The sequence below is a fragment of the Macaca mulatta genome, chromosome 10, assembly GCF_049350105.2.
Source record: "Macaca mulatta isolate MMU2019108-1 chromosome 10, T2T-MMU8v2.0, whole genome shotgun sequence".
NCBI classification, from domain to species: domain Eukaryota; kingdom Metazoa; phylum Chordata; class Mammalia; order Primates; family Cercopithecidae; genus Macaca; species Macaca mulatta.
The window spans coordinates 5,965,395-5,980,365 of NC_133415.1; the positions used below are offsets into that span (position 1 = coordinate 5,965,395).

The 14,971-nt window shown below is 55.1% G+C and overlaps 1 protein-coding gene across 2 annotated transcripts in view; it reads right to left on the bottom strand.

Moving 5' to 3' along the window:
• FBLN1 (fibulin 1) overlaps positions 1-13,808 on the bottom strand; it is a 98,815-nt gene extending 85,007 nt beyond the window's left edge. For both annotated transcript variants that reach the window (XM_015150566.3, XM_015150567.3), the window contains exon 1: positions 13,627-13,808. In XM_015150566.3, the coding sequence (XP_015006052.2) occupies positions 13,627-13,705 (79 nt within the window). In that variant the 5' untranslated portion in view covers positions 13,706-13,808. The remainder of the gene's footprint in view (positions 1-13,626) is intronic.
• Positions 13,809-14,971: the final 1,163 nt, after the last annotated feature.

A 14,971-nucleotide genomic window follows, 5' to 3' on the forward strand; every position in this document is an offset into this window, starting at 1 on the left:
GAGGTGGTGGGCGCCTGTAGTCCCGGCTACTCGGGAGGCTGAGGCAGGAGAATGGCGTAAAAACCCGGGAGGCGGAGCTTGCAGTGAGCTGAGATCCGGCCACTGCACTCCACCCTGGGCGACATAGCGAGACTCCGTCTCAAAAAAAAAAAAAAAAAAAAAGAAAAGCAAAAGCACTCACTAAGCCAATGACCTTATCTGTTACAGATGAGACAGGCCGTGGTGCACTCCTGGATGAACATGATGTGATCCAGCCATGTGTCCTGACAGCGAGGCTGCTTTCCCCTGTGCAGCCAAGCCCAGTTCCCATCTGTCCCCACTCCCTTCATCCTTTCTGCAGCCAAGCCCGGTTCCCATGTCTGCCCCCACACTCCCTTCACCCCTTCTCTGGCCAGGCCCACTGAGCCCCCGCCTGCAGTTTCACCCTCATGTCTTCTGCAGCCTGTCTCCTGTCCTAGCCCACCTCCCATGCCCTGTCACCTTCTCCTGGCCTGCCCCCCCGCATGGCTCAGGTGCCCCTCTGCTCCCACATCACCCTGTGCCTGGCGCATGTGTCTCCATCCTCCAGCACCCTGCCTGCCTCCCCTACACTCATAGCCACAAATGTCTTGAGGGCAGGCTCTGACTCCTGTCCTTGTATACCCCCAGCATCCATGCCAGCACGTGGCAGCCACAGAGTTGAGTGAAAAGAGTGTAAGCTTTGGAGCCAAACAGCCTTTGGCTCCAGCACTCTCTTGCTCTCTAACCCTGGGCAGGCGGCATCGTCTCTCTGAACCATAGCTTCCCCAGTGGGAGAACGGGGCTTGCACTATCTTCCCAGGGTTGCTGAGAAGAGGGATGCACTTTATAAAGTTCCAAGCACACAGAAAGCTCTCTGTAAACTGGCTGGAGGATTAAACCATCGAAGGGGACTGACTTATCGATGCTCATAAGAAATGGGGAAGACACAGCCGAGTGCTGGTGTGCAGAATCCCCCGCGGGTGAGCTGCGGCCCCGGAGCCTCCTTCGGACTCTGAGAAAGGAAAACACATGGGAGGGCAGGCTCCCATGGCCTTGGGAATTCTGCACCCAGAGCTGCAGAAATGGTTTGGAAATGCTTCCTGCTGGGGAGCCTGGGCACTGTGAACCTTAATCTCAGCAGGACCATGAAAATCAAATGTGAAGTCCTTCGGTCTTCCAGAAACTCGGAAGTTAGCTCCCATGTTCTGAGCAGCCCCAGAGCTGGAACTCTGCAAAGCAGAGCCATCTGGGGGCTGTGCCCGAGGGAAGCTGAGCTCACCCCATCATTAGCCAAGGGAGAGCTCCTGCACAGCCCCATCAGAGAGTCCACGACGAGCCGAGCAGGGTCCCTGGCCAGGCTGGATGGTGACGAGGCAGAGGCATGGGGAGGGGGCCTGAGAAGGGGACGATCATCCTCACTGTAACACTCACCAATCAACTGCCAGGCCCTGACCCACATGGGCCTACAGACAAGGCCACTCTCATTCACCGGCTCTCACCCCTCGACCCCTTCCATTCATTCTGCTATCATCCTGCCTGGGCTCCACATGGAATTAAGAACAGAGGAAGCTGAAAAGCGTCAAGTCACCAGTGACATGAACATAAATATTAAGGTGTCCCTGTTCCCACCCAGGCTGTGCTGCACCCACCACAAACCAGTGTGCGGCCAGCTCCTCACAGGGCTCAGTGGCCTCCACGCCCTCCTGCCCACTGCTCTCACCCACGGGTCCTGGGCCCTGGGTTCTGGCATCAGGCTCAGTCCTGGCAGCCTCCAACACTGTTCTTTCTTGCTCCTCCTGAATTAAAACCGCCTTTGGGGGCCAGAGATGGTGTCTTCCTCCTCTCACTGTCCATGTCGCACCTGCCCATGCCCAGCACAAACATCATGGCTCAGTAAGCACCGGTTAAACAGAGCCAGGGGAAGGGGCCCCATCAGCAAGACCACTCTTGACATGCAAAGGCTGCTGGGGCAGGATCCTCTGCCCCACAAACAAGCCTCCTCCTCCTCCATCATCCCAGGGGATGGAGGCAGTGACCCCCAGGAAAATCCTTAGGGGTCAGAGCCCACCCACACAAAATACGGGGCTCGTTAGAATTTCGGCAAAGGCCAGGGATGAGCTGGGGGTCGGGGAGTGGCTGAGGCTACAGAACTGCGTTTCTTAGCCTTGGAGATATGCCTCGATTTCCCTGGTGGGCTCAGCACTGGTTACCTCCCACCCATTCAAGGAAAACTGAGCTTCAGGAAGAGGGGCCTGGCATCATGGCTCCAGATGCCAACAAAAGTACTATCAGCAGCAGGTTAAAGATGTGTGTAGCCCACACAAGAAAAGGTGTGTCATTAACTTGTGTTCCAAAACAAGGGCACCGACCTCTTTACAAGCTTACCGTGGGACAGGGTGGGAACAGTTTCCCTCAAGCACAAAACCAACCCCACTCCCATCCCTCAGACATATCCTTTCCAAGACACATTCTGATTAGAAAGGAAAAAAAGTTGTCTCTGTCCCCTTTTAAATAAACAAGCTTGGCCGGGTGCGGTGGCTCACGCCTGTAATCCCAACAGGTTGAGGTGGGTGGATCATGAGGTCAGGAGTTCGAGACCAGCCTGACCAACATGGTGAAATCCTGTTTCTACTAAAAATACAAAAATTAGCCAGGCATGGTGGTGCACGCCTGTAGTCTCAGCTACTTAGGAAGCTGAGGCAGAAGAATCACTTGAACCTGGGAAGCAGAGGTTGCAGTGAGCCAAGATCACACCACTGCACTCCAACCTGGGTAACAGAGCAAGACTCCGTCACAAAATAAAATAAACAAGCTTTACTCTGGTTATGAAAATCAAGAAAGGCCAGTAAGGCAGGTACAGTGACCCAGGACAAGAGTACCTATGAGGTCCCTAGAGGAGTTAAATCTGTACGGAATTTGTCAAAGACAGGAAGTAGAAGGATAGGTGCCAAAGGCTGGGGGAGGGAGGACGGAGAGTTAGTATTTAACAGTTTGGGAATGTGAAAAGTTCTGGAGATGGAGGGTGGTGATGACTGTACAGTAATGTGACTGTGTTTAATACCATTGGACCGTACACTTAGAAATGGTTAAAATGGGCCGGGCGCAGTGGCTCATGCCTGTAATCCCAGCTACAATTAGCCGGGTTTGGTGGGGTGCGCTTGCAATCCCAGCTACTCAGGAGGCTGAGAGACAGCAGAATCACTGGAACCTGGGAGGTAAAGGATGCAGTGAGCAGGGATTACGCCACTGCACTCCAGCCTGGGCGACAGAGTGAGACTCTGTCTCAAAAAAAAAAAAAAAAAAGGAAATGGTTAAAATGGCACACATCCTATGTGACACATATTTTACCACAATAAAAAGTACATTTCTTAAGCAAAATAATTTAGTGTTTGTTGGCCATCTTGTAACATCCTGCATTATGAAAGCAATCAGATGTTTTGCCCATTGATTTACTTGCCTTCTTCAATCAATGTTGTTTTCATGCAGTAATCTGAACAGTGTCAAGTGAATTAATTTAATAGATTGTATTTCAGAATGTTCTGTACCGCAGTTTGACCATGTATGCAATGGTTTACATGGCAAGCTATGAAACTTCAAATGGGACTTAAAATGTTCAGTAAAAAACAGCTTGCAACTTTGCAACCAAAATAAAGATGACTTAACAACTTTAAAAGAACAACAACAACAAAAGGCCAGGCATCGCGGCTCAGGCCTGTGATCCCAGCACTTTGGAAGGCAGAGGTGGGAGGATGGCTTGAGCCCAGGAGTTCAAGGTTGCAGTGGGCCATGATTGCAACACTGCACTCCAGCCTGGGGGACAGGGGGAGACCCCATCTCAAAACAAACAAAAATCCTAAAAACAAGGATCTTAGCTACCCGGTGTGTCCTGTGAGGGTGGGGAGATGGGGGTGGGGAAGGGCCTGAGGTCCAGCCCCACCCCGGCTGTGCCTCCAGCATCCCTGCAGGCACTTCCAGTTGCTCATTTACCTGGGGATCGGGTCACCTGTGGATATCCAAACACCGGATGTCCTGAGCTTCACTGCCCCATCACACAGGCTGGGGACCATCTGAGGCCCACGGAGGCACCTCCCACCTCACTCTCCTACCCACCTGCTCATCAAGTACTACCCCATGTGGTGCCTTCTCAGTGCCTGCCCAGGACCCTCAGCCAGGCTGGGGCGGGGGCAAAGAGGGGACTGGGGCTAAAAGATCCCCCACGCCAACTCCACACCTCATGGCTACCAAGAGTTCTGCAGGGGTCGACAGCATCCAACCAAGTGCCTAATCAGTCAGACCCCCCACCTTCAGAAGGGTGTAAAGTCAAGACCATTTGTACACAAACCCTAGGGCATCCGAGCAGCCCTGGAACACTGTGAGTCAGGAGGGTAATGTTGGCCAAACGAAGCCATGCCTGCTTCTTCTATCCCCGACCACCGACAGCTGTGAGCAGGTCTGAGATCCAAAAATTACCTCTGACCAGTCCCACACTGGACACCCACCCAAGCCGAACAGGCACTCGCTGGAAACTCCACGCTGGGATGTGGGGGCTCAAGAGAGAAGCAGGGCCTCAGGGGACCTAGAATCTTCTCTCCCAGACCATTTCCTGTTGTTTCTCAGGAGTCTCAATCAACCAGTCTCAATCTGACCCTGCCTCTGACCACGTGAGTTAGATCCAAAGCATAATATTAGATATAAACCAAGAGCAAACTCTCTCAAAATCTTGTTAACCTTCAACTCGAACGTTCCCAGGGAAGGCAACACTGCAGGTTAAAACTGCTCAGCCTTGAATCTGGCTCTCTCCCTTACTAAGACTCAGGGTGCCTCATTTCCTTCATCTGTAAAAATGGGGGAAGAAGCCGGGAGCGCTGGCTCACGCGTGTAATCCCAGAGCTTTGGGAGGCCGAAGTGGGCAGTCATCACTTCAGGCCAGGAGTTCGAGACCAGCCTGGCCAACATGGTGAAACGCTGTCTCCACTAAAAATACAAAAATTAGCTGGCAGGCGCCTGAAATCCCAGCTACTCAGGAGGCTGAGGCGAGAGAATCGCTTGAGCCCGGGAGGCAGAGGTTGCAGTAAGCCGAGATCGAACCACTGCACTCCATACTGGGTGAGAGTGAGACTGTCAAAAAAAAAAAAAAAAAAAAAAAAAAAAAGCCAGGCGTGGTGGCTCACACCTATAATCCCAGCTACTAGGGAGGCTGAGGCAGGAGAATCACTTGAACCCGGGAGGCAGAGGTTGCAGTGAGCTGCAACCTCCAGATCCAGAGGAGGCAGGAGGATCACCTGAGGTTGGGAATTTGAGACCAGCCTGACCAACATGGAGAAACCCCGTCTCTACTAAAAATACAAAATTAGCCAGGCGTGGTGACGTATGCCTGTAATCCCAGCTACTCGGGAGGCTGAGGTTGCAGTGAGCTGAGATTGTGCCATTGCACTCCAGCCTGGGCAACAAGAGTGAAACTCTGTCTCAAAAAAAAAAAGCATGGGGGAAGACTGATGAGACAATCCAGGAAAAGTGCTTACATCAGCGCACTGACCACAAGAAAAAACAGAAGCTTCACAATTAAACAAAGGGAAAAGTTACCGCGCGCCAGGATAGGGAGAACATTCTTTTTCAAAGGAACCACACACTCCTCCAGGCTGACACGGTGCCCAACGGCCAATACGCCACCACGTCCACCACCTCTCTTCAGGAGAGAGACATGCCTGCCAGAGTAACTGGACGGAGATGGCTCAGTTCACAGGCCTCAGATACCGTTTGTTGCCTGGGACAGCTGCTAAAACTACATTTTTTCCAGGTGACTTAAGCGTCCATAAAGATTATGGTATAGATCAGTGGCATGCCCCAGGTTCCAAGGCATGCAGAGAAACAGGTCACATGGCCTGCAGGGACCATGCCCTAGACGCCTGGGAAGGATATGGCCACGTGCTCTTTCTAAGAATACAGATGCTCAGAGAGATTCTGTACCACTCCTTGGGTGGAAGCTTCCAGAACGTCAGCCCGCTAGCTGTAAACATCGCAGAAGCTTTGGGCAATGTCTGATCCCATTCCTGGAAGCCCGTGAGCCACTAGGATCTTAATACCCAGGTTGCTGACCATGCAGATTGTCACAGAGGGGAGACTGGGGGCTGGGAACCCAGAGGCCTGGAATCTGCTTCTGATCTCACGGCTGAGAGTTTTCCCACCTGGAGCAAGGCCGGGCCTCAGTTTTTTCATTTACAAACGGAATGGAGTTTGGGAATATGAAAAGTTCTGCAGATGGAGGGTAAATGGAGGAATGGAGGATTTCGCCTGCAGTTAAGAGCAGGCTTCCCAAATCCCACCCCGTGTACAGGCATTGCTCTGACAAAATTTCCACTGGGTTGCAACAAAATAGGGTGAAATCAAAGCAGGACCCAGGGACCTCTACAAAGCCTGCCCGATTCCATCTACAATGCTGTCTTTTATTGTGAGACCGCGTCCTTCCAAAATCCGGGGCATCAAAATGTTCCCTACCTCTATGAAGTTGTTTCGATACGAGATGGTGGTTGATTAGGTGTCTATTTTTTTATTTTAATATCCTCATCGGGCAAACGAGGATATTTTAAAAGTTGCAAAGCTCCGTGAATAGCTGGGGATGAAGAAAGGGCATGTGATGAGAAGCCAGCCTCAATTTCCTTGATTTCCTCTGCTCAAGCTCAAACACTCAGAGGCAGCTGAGGGCATCAGGAGTTTTGAAAAGTGAATGAGAGCTTGAGGCTTTGTTCCCTGTGCCTCCTGGACTCACCACCCAAAAGGATCATGCCCCCGCCCCACCTGCCTCATAGCGTTGTCTAAAGCTACAGCAAAGAGTTGGAGTGGCCTCCGTGGTGTCCAGAACCAAGGTACCAAAAAGCCTGAAATGCAACGAGATGTCAACCACAGAGACTCTGATGGAAAGTTCCAGCCAAACAGGACTGGGCGACTACTCCCAACCCCCACCTGCGCCCTGCCCCTCCAAGCCTGGGAAGCCAGCAGGGATCCAGCCAGATTGGCCTATGTCCCTGCATCCCTTACAGGTCCAGGATGAGGACAGACTTGTGTGCCCTCTCCAAGGCCACCTGGCCTCTGAAGGAGGAAGCAGGACAAACTGGAGCCTGCTCTTAGGGCTCCTGGCCCCATACTCAACACAAGACCTGCCTGTGTCCACTGCTGAGCCTGCTCCCAGCATCTGTCACAGAGATGACAGGGGTCTTGGGTGGTGAACCAGCCGGGAGAAGGCAGCAAGAGGGAAGGAGCAGAAGACACCTCTCTGGGAAAGTGAGAAGCATTCTCCCCACAGCTCCCTCCAGGCAGCTCTGGCCCAGGCAGCAACTTCCTACATCAGCCCAGTGTACAGAGGGGCACCCTCATCCTTCTGCAACATCCCACCCTGCTCCAAGGGCCTCCTGGGCTTCCAGGACGCATCTCCCCCGGTGTTCCTCTCGCTGCTCTGGCCACCTGTCATGCATCCTACGCACCTGGCATTTGGAACCTGGAGCGTCACAGGCTGGAGGGTCTCAGGACACTTGCTCTCCTCAGGCCAGCTTGTTCATGCCACACCGGCTCAAAGATCCCTTCCTCCAGGAAGTCCTCCCTAACTACTGCCAATGCACACACATATGCACATACACACGTATGCACATGGGACATATATGTTTTCTTTCTTGCATGGTCTCTTTGTACCCTGAGCTGCCCAGCACTTGGCACAAATAATTAACTCTGTACTTAGTGCCACGAGGCTAAGCCAGACAGTCTCATTCTGCATCCTGCCCCCATGCCTGCCCTGAGCAGTCATTCAATAAACGTCTGTGAATGAATGAATGCACAAATGAGCTCACGTGATCCTAGCTATTCTATGAAAGGGGGCAAAGAGAGAATCACCGAGTTGCCCGAGGCCATGCAGCCTCTGCAAAAGCAGGCTTCAGATCCAGCTGTGACTCCAAAGCTCACACACACCCCACCATCACACTCCAAAGGAAATAGGCTTCCCCCTGAACTAGACTTAAAGATTCAAGTCTTCTAAAGGTGCGTGAGGCTGGCCGGGCGTGGTGGCTCACACCTGTAATCCCAGCACTTTGGGAGGCTGAGGTGGGCAGATCACGAGGTCAGGACCACCCTGGCCAACATACTGAAAACCCGTCTCTACTAAAAATACAAAAAATTAGCTGGGCATGATGGCGGGCGCCTGTAATCCCAGCTACTCAGGAGGCTGAGGCAGGAGGATTGCTTGAACCTGGGAGGCGGAGGTTGCAGTGAGCCGAGATCGCGCCCATGACAGTGCGAGATTACATCTCAGAAAAAAAAAAAACAGATACATGAGGCTGTCCAGTGTGCTGGTGAGGGGTATGGCATCAGGGCCAAGCTGCCCAAGCTCGAATCCTGGTGCTGCCACTTAGCAGCTGTGCGCCCACGGGCTTGCTACCTGGACTCTCTGGGCCTCCATGTCGCCCCATTGATGAGGGGGACAATGACAGCACCTCCTTTGCAGGGCTAGGGTGAGGGCATAGCTAAGTAACACAGGTGATCTGGGGCAGGGGTGGGGCATGAAGGGGCGAGTCCCCATGCTGTGGGGAGACCACGCTGGGTGTACAGGTGTTGGGTTTCCATCCTCAACCCACCACACGCATCAATGGCTCTCAGGAATGGCACTGTGTGGGTCCACAGAGGAGTTCTAGGCCAAAACAAGAAGCCAGGCTTCATACCTAGGTAGCAAAACTCACAGGACCTTTTCACTCAGTGGGTGACGGGATCCAAAAGGAAAAATAGGGCCAGGCGCAGTGGCTCACACCTGTAATCCCAATACTTTGGGAGGCCGAGGCGGGTAGATCACTTGAGGTCAGGAGTTCGAGACCAGTCTGGCCAACGTGGTGAAACTCCATCTCTACTAAAAATACAAAAATTAGCCAGATGTGGTGGCGCACGCCTGTAGTCCCAGCTACTCAGGAGGCTGAGGCAGGAGAATGGTTTGAATCCAGGAGGTGGAGGTTGCAGTGAGCCGAGATCACACCACTGCCCTCCAGTCTGGCCAGCAGAGTGAGACCCCATCTCAAAAATAATAATAAAAAAATAAAAACAGGTTCAAAACAACGCTGGATCACCTATTTCGTAGGGCTGCTGAGAAGACGACATTCATTACTAAATGTAAAGCATTTCACCTATAATAATTACCCAGAGGACCTTCACATCTCATAGTGAAGGAAACAGAGGCAGAGAGTTTGTGGGTGTCATCGAGATCTCTTCAGGCACTTTCAGAATTGGGACCAACACACAGCTTCCTAACCCCCTTCTAAAGTTGGCTCCGCACAGTGTAGTAACCCGCAAATAACCTGTAAGCAGCTAGGGTGACGGGCGTCCTGCTCCCTCCCACCCTAGCCTCTAGTTAGGACCACTGTGGGGTTAAAGGAGGTGGGGCACAGCCCAGCTTTAGGCCCAGCCCCAGCCCCGCTCCTCGCTGGGTGACTTGGGTGACTTGCGGCAGATGACTTAGCCAGCCCTGAGCTCCCCTCCAGCCTGAGGGGGTCTCCGATCCCAGGGAAGTTGACACAATGGTTCCCCACTCCCACCCTGTTCAGTTATGGGGCCACATGTGAGATCATTACAAGGAAACTGGAACCATATGGGGCCTACAAAAGGATTCATTCATCAAATTGTTATGATTTGCTATTCTGCAAAAGGAAAATCTTGTTGTATAAAATATGCTGGCAAAATAACTACACGCCTTCTTAGAACTGTTCTAATAAACTTCACCTGAAAAGCGGCCCTGCCCAGGTGCCCAGTGCTCAGAGCCCAGCTTTAAAGTCTCACCAGGTCGGGGAAGCTGCTGGAGAAGTCGCTAGACAGCACAGTCCCCCCAGTGGTGAGGAGGGGGTGGAACTGGAAGGAGCTGGAAGGAACTGGAAGGAGCTGGAAGGAACTGGTGGAACTGGAAGGAACTGGAAGGGGGTAGAAGGAGGGGGTTTCCCTGGAAGTCTCATGTTTTCTGTTCCTTCCAGGTCTTTGGCCCTGCCATTTCCCCTGCCAGGAACACCCTTTCCCCCATCCTCCCAGCCCCACCCACAGACTTAGCCACTGCCTTTTCCTCCTCAGGTTCCCAGTTTGCATGCCGCTTCCTCCAGGAAGTCTTCCCTGACTCTGCCAGTAGGGCTCAGTTCATTTTTCTGGATCTCCTAGGGAATGTGAGTTGCATGGGCGGTGGGGGGCGGGGGGCGGGACCAGGTATCTCTCCTTTCCTGCCATAGCCACAAGACATAGAGCAGTGTCTAGCACTGAGCTTTCCCTTTGTGAATGAATGACCGAACGGCTAAGAACACCACCTTTCCCGACACGGGTTTGGCACTGACAGCTGCCAGTCCTGTAGCCCCATGGGGCCTTCTTCTCAGCGCCTGGCTGGGAAATTCAGCAGTAGTAGAACATTCAGAGGCATCTTGGGGAGAATGATTCTGGGGTGTTGGCAGAATCATGCTCTTCCCGTGCTCCCCTCACATCTAGCCCCATCTCCTCCAAAGAGCTTCCAGGGAGCCCCCAAGGCCTGCGAAAGCACCTGGTGCCAACACTTCCTAGGGAAGGGGACAACAGGAATAATGGCTAACATTAATAATAGAGCTGCTGGCCAGCACGGTGGCTCATGCCAGTAATCCCAGCACTTTGGGAGGCCGAGGCAGGTGGATCACCAGAGGTCAGGAGTTCGAGACCAGCCTGGCCAACATGGTGAAACGCTGTCTCCACTAAAAATACAAAAATTAGCTGGGCGTGGTGGCGGGCGCCTGTAATCCCAGTTGCTGGGGAGGCTGAGGCAGGAGAATTGCTTGAACCCGGGAGGCAGAGGTCGCAGTGAGTCGAGATCATGGCATTGTACTCCAGCCTGGACGACAAGAGCGAAACTCTGTCTCAAAAATAAAATAATAATAATATAGCTGCCATGGTAGACACCATCCTAGGTTCTCTCTCTTAATCCTCAAGGCAACCGAAGAAGTAGGTTTTTGTTCTCTTCATTTTACAAATGAGAAAACCACCAAAGCATATCGTGGCTTTTTCTGATGCAAACTGATTTCTAGTCTCACAAGGCCTGTGGAGCCTCCAGCACCTGAACGTGAGTCAGCCGCGTGCCCCTCCTCCTGCCCCACACACCTGCAGGGGTGGCAAATGCAGCCCTGAGTTGGGGTCCCTCAGCAGGGCCAGGAGCGGGGCCCAGGAGCAGGGTGTGAGCTAGAGCTGTGGGTGTGGCAGGAGAGGCCCCAGAGCTGACCCCCAGGGCACAGAGTCTCATCTTCACGCATTGGGTGCCCTGAACCCCACCTCCTGACTGGGAAATTTCCAGGAGTGGCGGCACAGACCACATGTTTTCAAGCCAAGTCCTCCCTGGTCTTTGTTCTCCCTCCCAACTTTCTTTTAATCAGTTGGAAATGCTGCCCAGCCGCAGCCAGAGGCCAAGAAAGCTTTGGAGAAAACACAATCGTCTTTTCCTAACACCTCCTCCTCTCCTCTCCCTCCCACCCAGCTCTCAGTAAAGCCCAACGGGACGGACAGACGCAGGACAGACAGGCGGCTCCTCTCGGCCCTTTGGCAAGAAAGATCAGCGCCCTTCTCCATTTAAGTGGCCGTCACCAAAGGAGTTTCTGCAGATCAGCTAACAGGCTCACCGTCTGCAGCCCCACAGCTCTCGGAGAGCAGGGGTGGTGCCACTTGTGTCCTTACATACAGGGCTCCGGGGGCCTCACAGCTGCACACAGGGGCCAGGCAGTCTCTCAAAGCCCCTTCCCAAACCGTACCTGATTAAACTTGCTGAAACTCAAAGACACTTCTTCCCAAAAGAAACAAAAGGCCCACGGGACATCCAGCTGTTTTTATCGAACTGTGCAATTAGGAGGCTTTTTGAAACCCTTCCACTTACAAACTTCTCTGTGGAAAAGGATCAGCGGCGCAGTGAGCCACTCCGGCCCGCAAGTCCTGGGGTGTTCATTCAGTCACACACGCACAGGGAGAAATTGTTCGCAAACCGTAGACAGAAAAGAACAGTGAGAGAGAATGCAGAGACTCGCGGGCCGGGGAGAGTTTTACCACGCCTTCTCTCAGGCCCTCAGCTTCCTCATCTATACAATCAGGGGTCTCTGAGCCTCCTTCCTTTTCTAACAGGGGTCTCCGATGTCCCACCCGCCCACCACCCAGGGCCCCTCTGGCTTTTCCCTCCAGCTGGCAGCCACCCGGCCGCCTGCTGCTTGCTGGAATGCCCTCTTCCCACGCTCCCCTTGCATCAAGCTCCATCTCTTCTAAGGAGCCACCAGGGAGACCCCAGGGGCTGAGAAGGCTCCTGGTGCCAACACTGAGCTCTGCGCCTCCCCACACCGTCTCCAACCCCAGGAGGTGCCCAGGCCGTGCCCAGCACCGCCTGAACAATCAGAGCTCCACGGGGCTCTGCTGCAGCGAGTCCAGAAAGCTGTGTAGAGCTCAGCTCCCCGCCTCCCCTCCCCCTCCAGCCCCTTTCAACCCCCTTCCTGGAATCCCCCGGTGAGCACTGATCGGGACAAGTGACCCTTTGACTAACAAAGGCGGTCACCAGAGGTTAAAAGGAACTCAACTAAACCAGGGATTAAGACTCAGGATTCCGAGGGTGGTCTGGGGCACTCCCCTGGACCGGGCCCCCGGAGAAACAAAGACGCCAGGAGTGCTGGGCCTGGCTAGTGGCCCTGAGAAGCCATGGGTCAGCAGAGAGGTCACAGGTCATGGCTCTGCCACCCAGCAGCTGCTCTGATCACAGCACCTCGTGGTGGTCCCCCCAGGGACCAGGCCTTGAGGGTTAGCAGGGAGAAAAGCGCAGGCTGGGTGGGCACTGTCCCGGAACTGTCAGTCCCAGGGTTGAGGCCTAAGGTCTGGGCCATCGATCAGATCTGCTATTGGAAACTCCATCCCCCTTGCCACTGGTGGAAGTGACCTGTCCTCAGTCCCCGCTGAGCACCGCCCGGCAGAACCACTGCCTTGGGTCCTCTGTCCCAGAAGGGAGGCAGCGAGGAGGTGGCCAGGTCCGCAGCCCCTCGATCCTCCCAGCTATGGCCCCCAAAACCTCCAGGTTGCTCCCCGGCTTTCTCGTGTCTTCCTCTCCAGCCCCTATCCCAAGACTGCCAGTGTCTCCTGGGGAAATGACTGCTTCCCACCCAACAGGCTCAATTTTCACATCCGAAAGCTGGGTACAACAGCCCCTACCTGGGGGAGGAGGCGGGAAGCAGTGAGGAAAGATACCCGAGGGAGCTTCCAGCGCCAAGTGCAAGGCGCCCTGGGCTCGGTAACCCCCAGCCAGAGGGCCCCCAGCCCAGCCAGCGCCCCTGAACCCCCAGGGCCCGGGGTGGGGCCCCCGGAGACGGCTGGATTTGCCAGGATTGGGGTAGAAGGGTGTGTTTGAGAGGTGGTGGAATCCGGTTTTGAAACAAGTCCCCAGGCCGAGTAGGAGATGAGGGCCGGAGCTGGCCGTGGGGGAGGGGAGGTTGTCGCCGGGGCCTCGGCGGTGACTGTCCGGGGGCGCCACGCAGGGCAGCGTACGGACTCCGAGTCCCCGTGGTTCCGAAACTCGCAGGGAGCGCGAGGCCGAGGGGGTGGGGACCCTAAGTGGGGTCGGCGGACCCGGGACGCCCCTACCTCCGGCCGCCAGCAGCGCGAGGCCGCCGAGCAGCAGCAGCGGAAGCGGGACCTGGCGCGACGGCGCGGCGCGCTCCATGGGCGGCGGGCGGCGGGCGGCGGGCGGCGGCGGACAAAGGCGCGGGCGCGGTCCTGGGGCAGCGGCGCGGGCTCCACGCTCCGGCCGAGCCTCGGCAGCCAACGCTGGGCCAGGGCCGCGCCGTTCAATTATCCCGCCCGGGAGGAGGGCGCGGCGGAGGCGGGGCCGCGGGTCGCCTGGTCCTCCCTCCCCGGCGCCCCCTGCCGCGGCCCTCCGGGACCCTCCCTCCCCGCAACCCGGCTGCGAGGGGCGCGCGCCCACGACTGGGGGCGAGGGCCTGGACCCCAGACTTCCCCGGATGGGGCACAGAGGGGGAGCCTTCGGGCCGAATGCCCCCAGCCCTATCCCCCAACTCTCCGTGAAACCTGATCCCCTCCTCCCCCCACCCCCTCTCGATGGGCGGGCTCAGGATCAAAGGTTAGCCCCTCCCGACTCTGCGCGTAGGAGCGGGGACCTGGGCCTGAAGTAGAGACCCGGCTGCTGGGGGGACAGGGGTGGGCCCTACCGCCAAGCCCGCACCCTCGGCCCGGAGGCTGTAGGTCGGTGACCCCAGGCGTGTCCCGGGGTGGGACCCGGCTCTGCCCTCAGAGACAGGGACAGTTGGGCCAGGCCAACAGACAACCAAAATCCCAACGTGTGCTGGGCTCACCCGGGACACCAGAGCCTGAGGGAGAGACCTGGGAAGTCACCGAGGCTGCAGGGGGAGGCAGCTTTGGCGCTGGGCCTGCGGGAGCTGCTTCTTGTGGAATTCATGGCTGAGGGGGTTACTGAGGGTGAGTTAGTCTTTGGAACCACAAGTAGATTTATTTTCCAAAGAAGAAAAATAAAATGGTGCAGGTGAAGATGCGGAGGAACGGGATGAGACGCATAGGAATGCCACCGAGCTCGAAGCGGTGTTCCTGTGAGTTCACGATGGACCCCCTTGAGCCACCAACGCCCCTCCCAGCCTTACACTCAGCAGAAACGCACACAATGTGTGCTCCAAAAGACAGAAAGATCTGTAGGAGAACGCCCATAGCGGCGCATTCATCATTCTTCCAATTGGGAAGCCCAACGTCATCAAAACAGATGAATATCGTGGAGTATTCGGGGTTAGGAGCACGACAAACTGAACAGGAATGAATGATCCACACCTCACATAACGGGTAAATCTCACAGACATAAGTCAGAGTAATAGAGTCTGCCACAAAGGAACACTCTCTGCATGATTCAATTTACATAAAAGGCAAGAACAGGCCGGTGGTGGTGGCTCACACCTGTAATCCC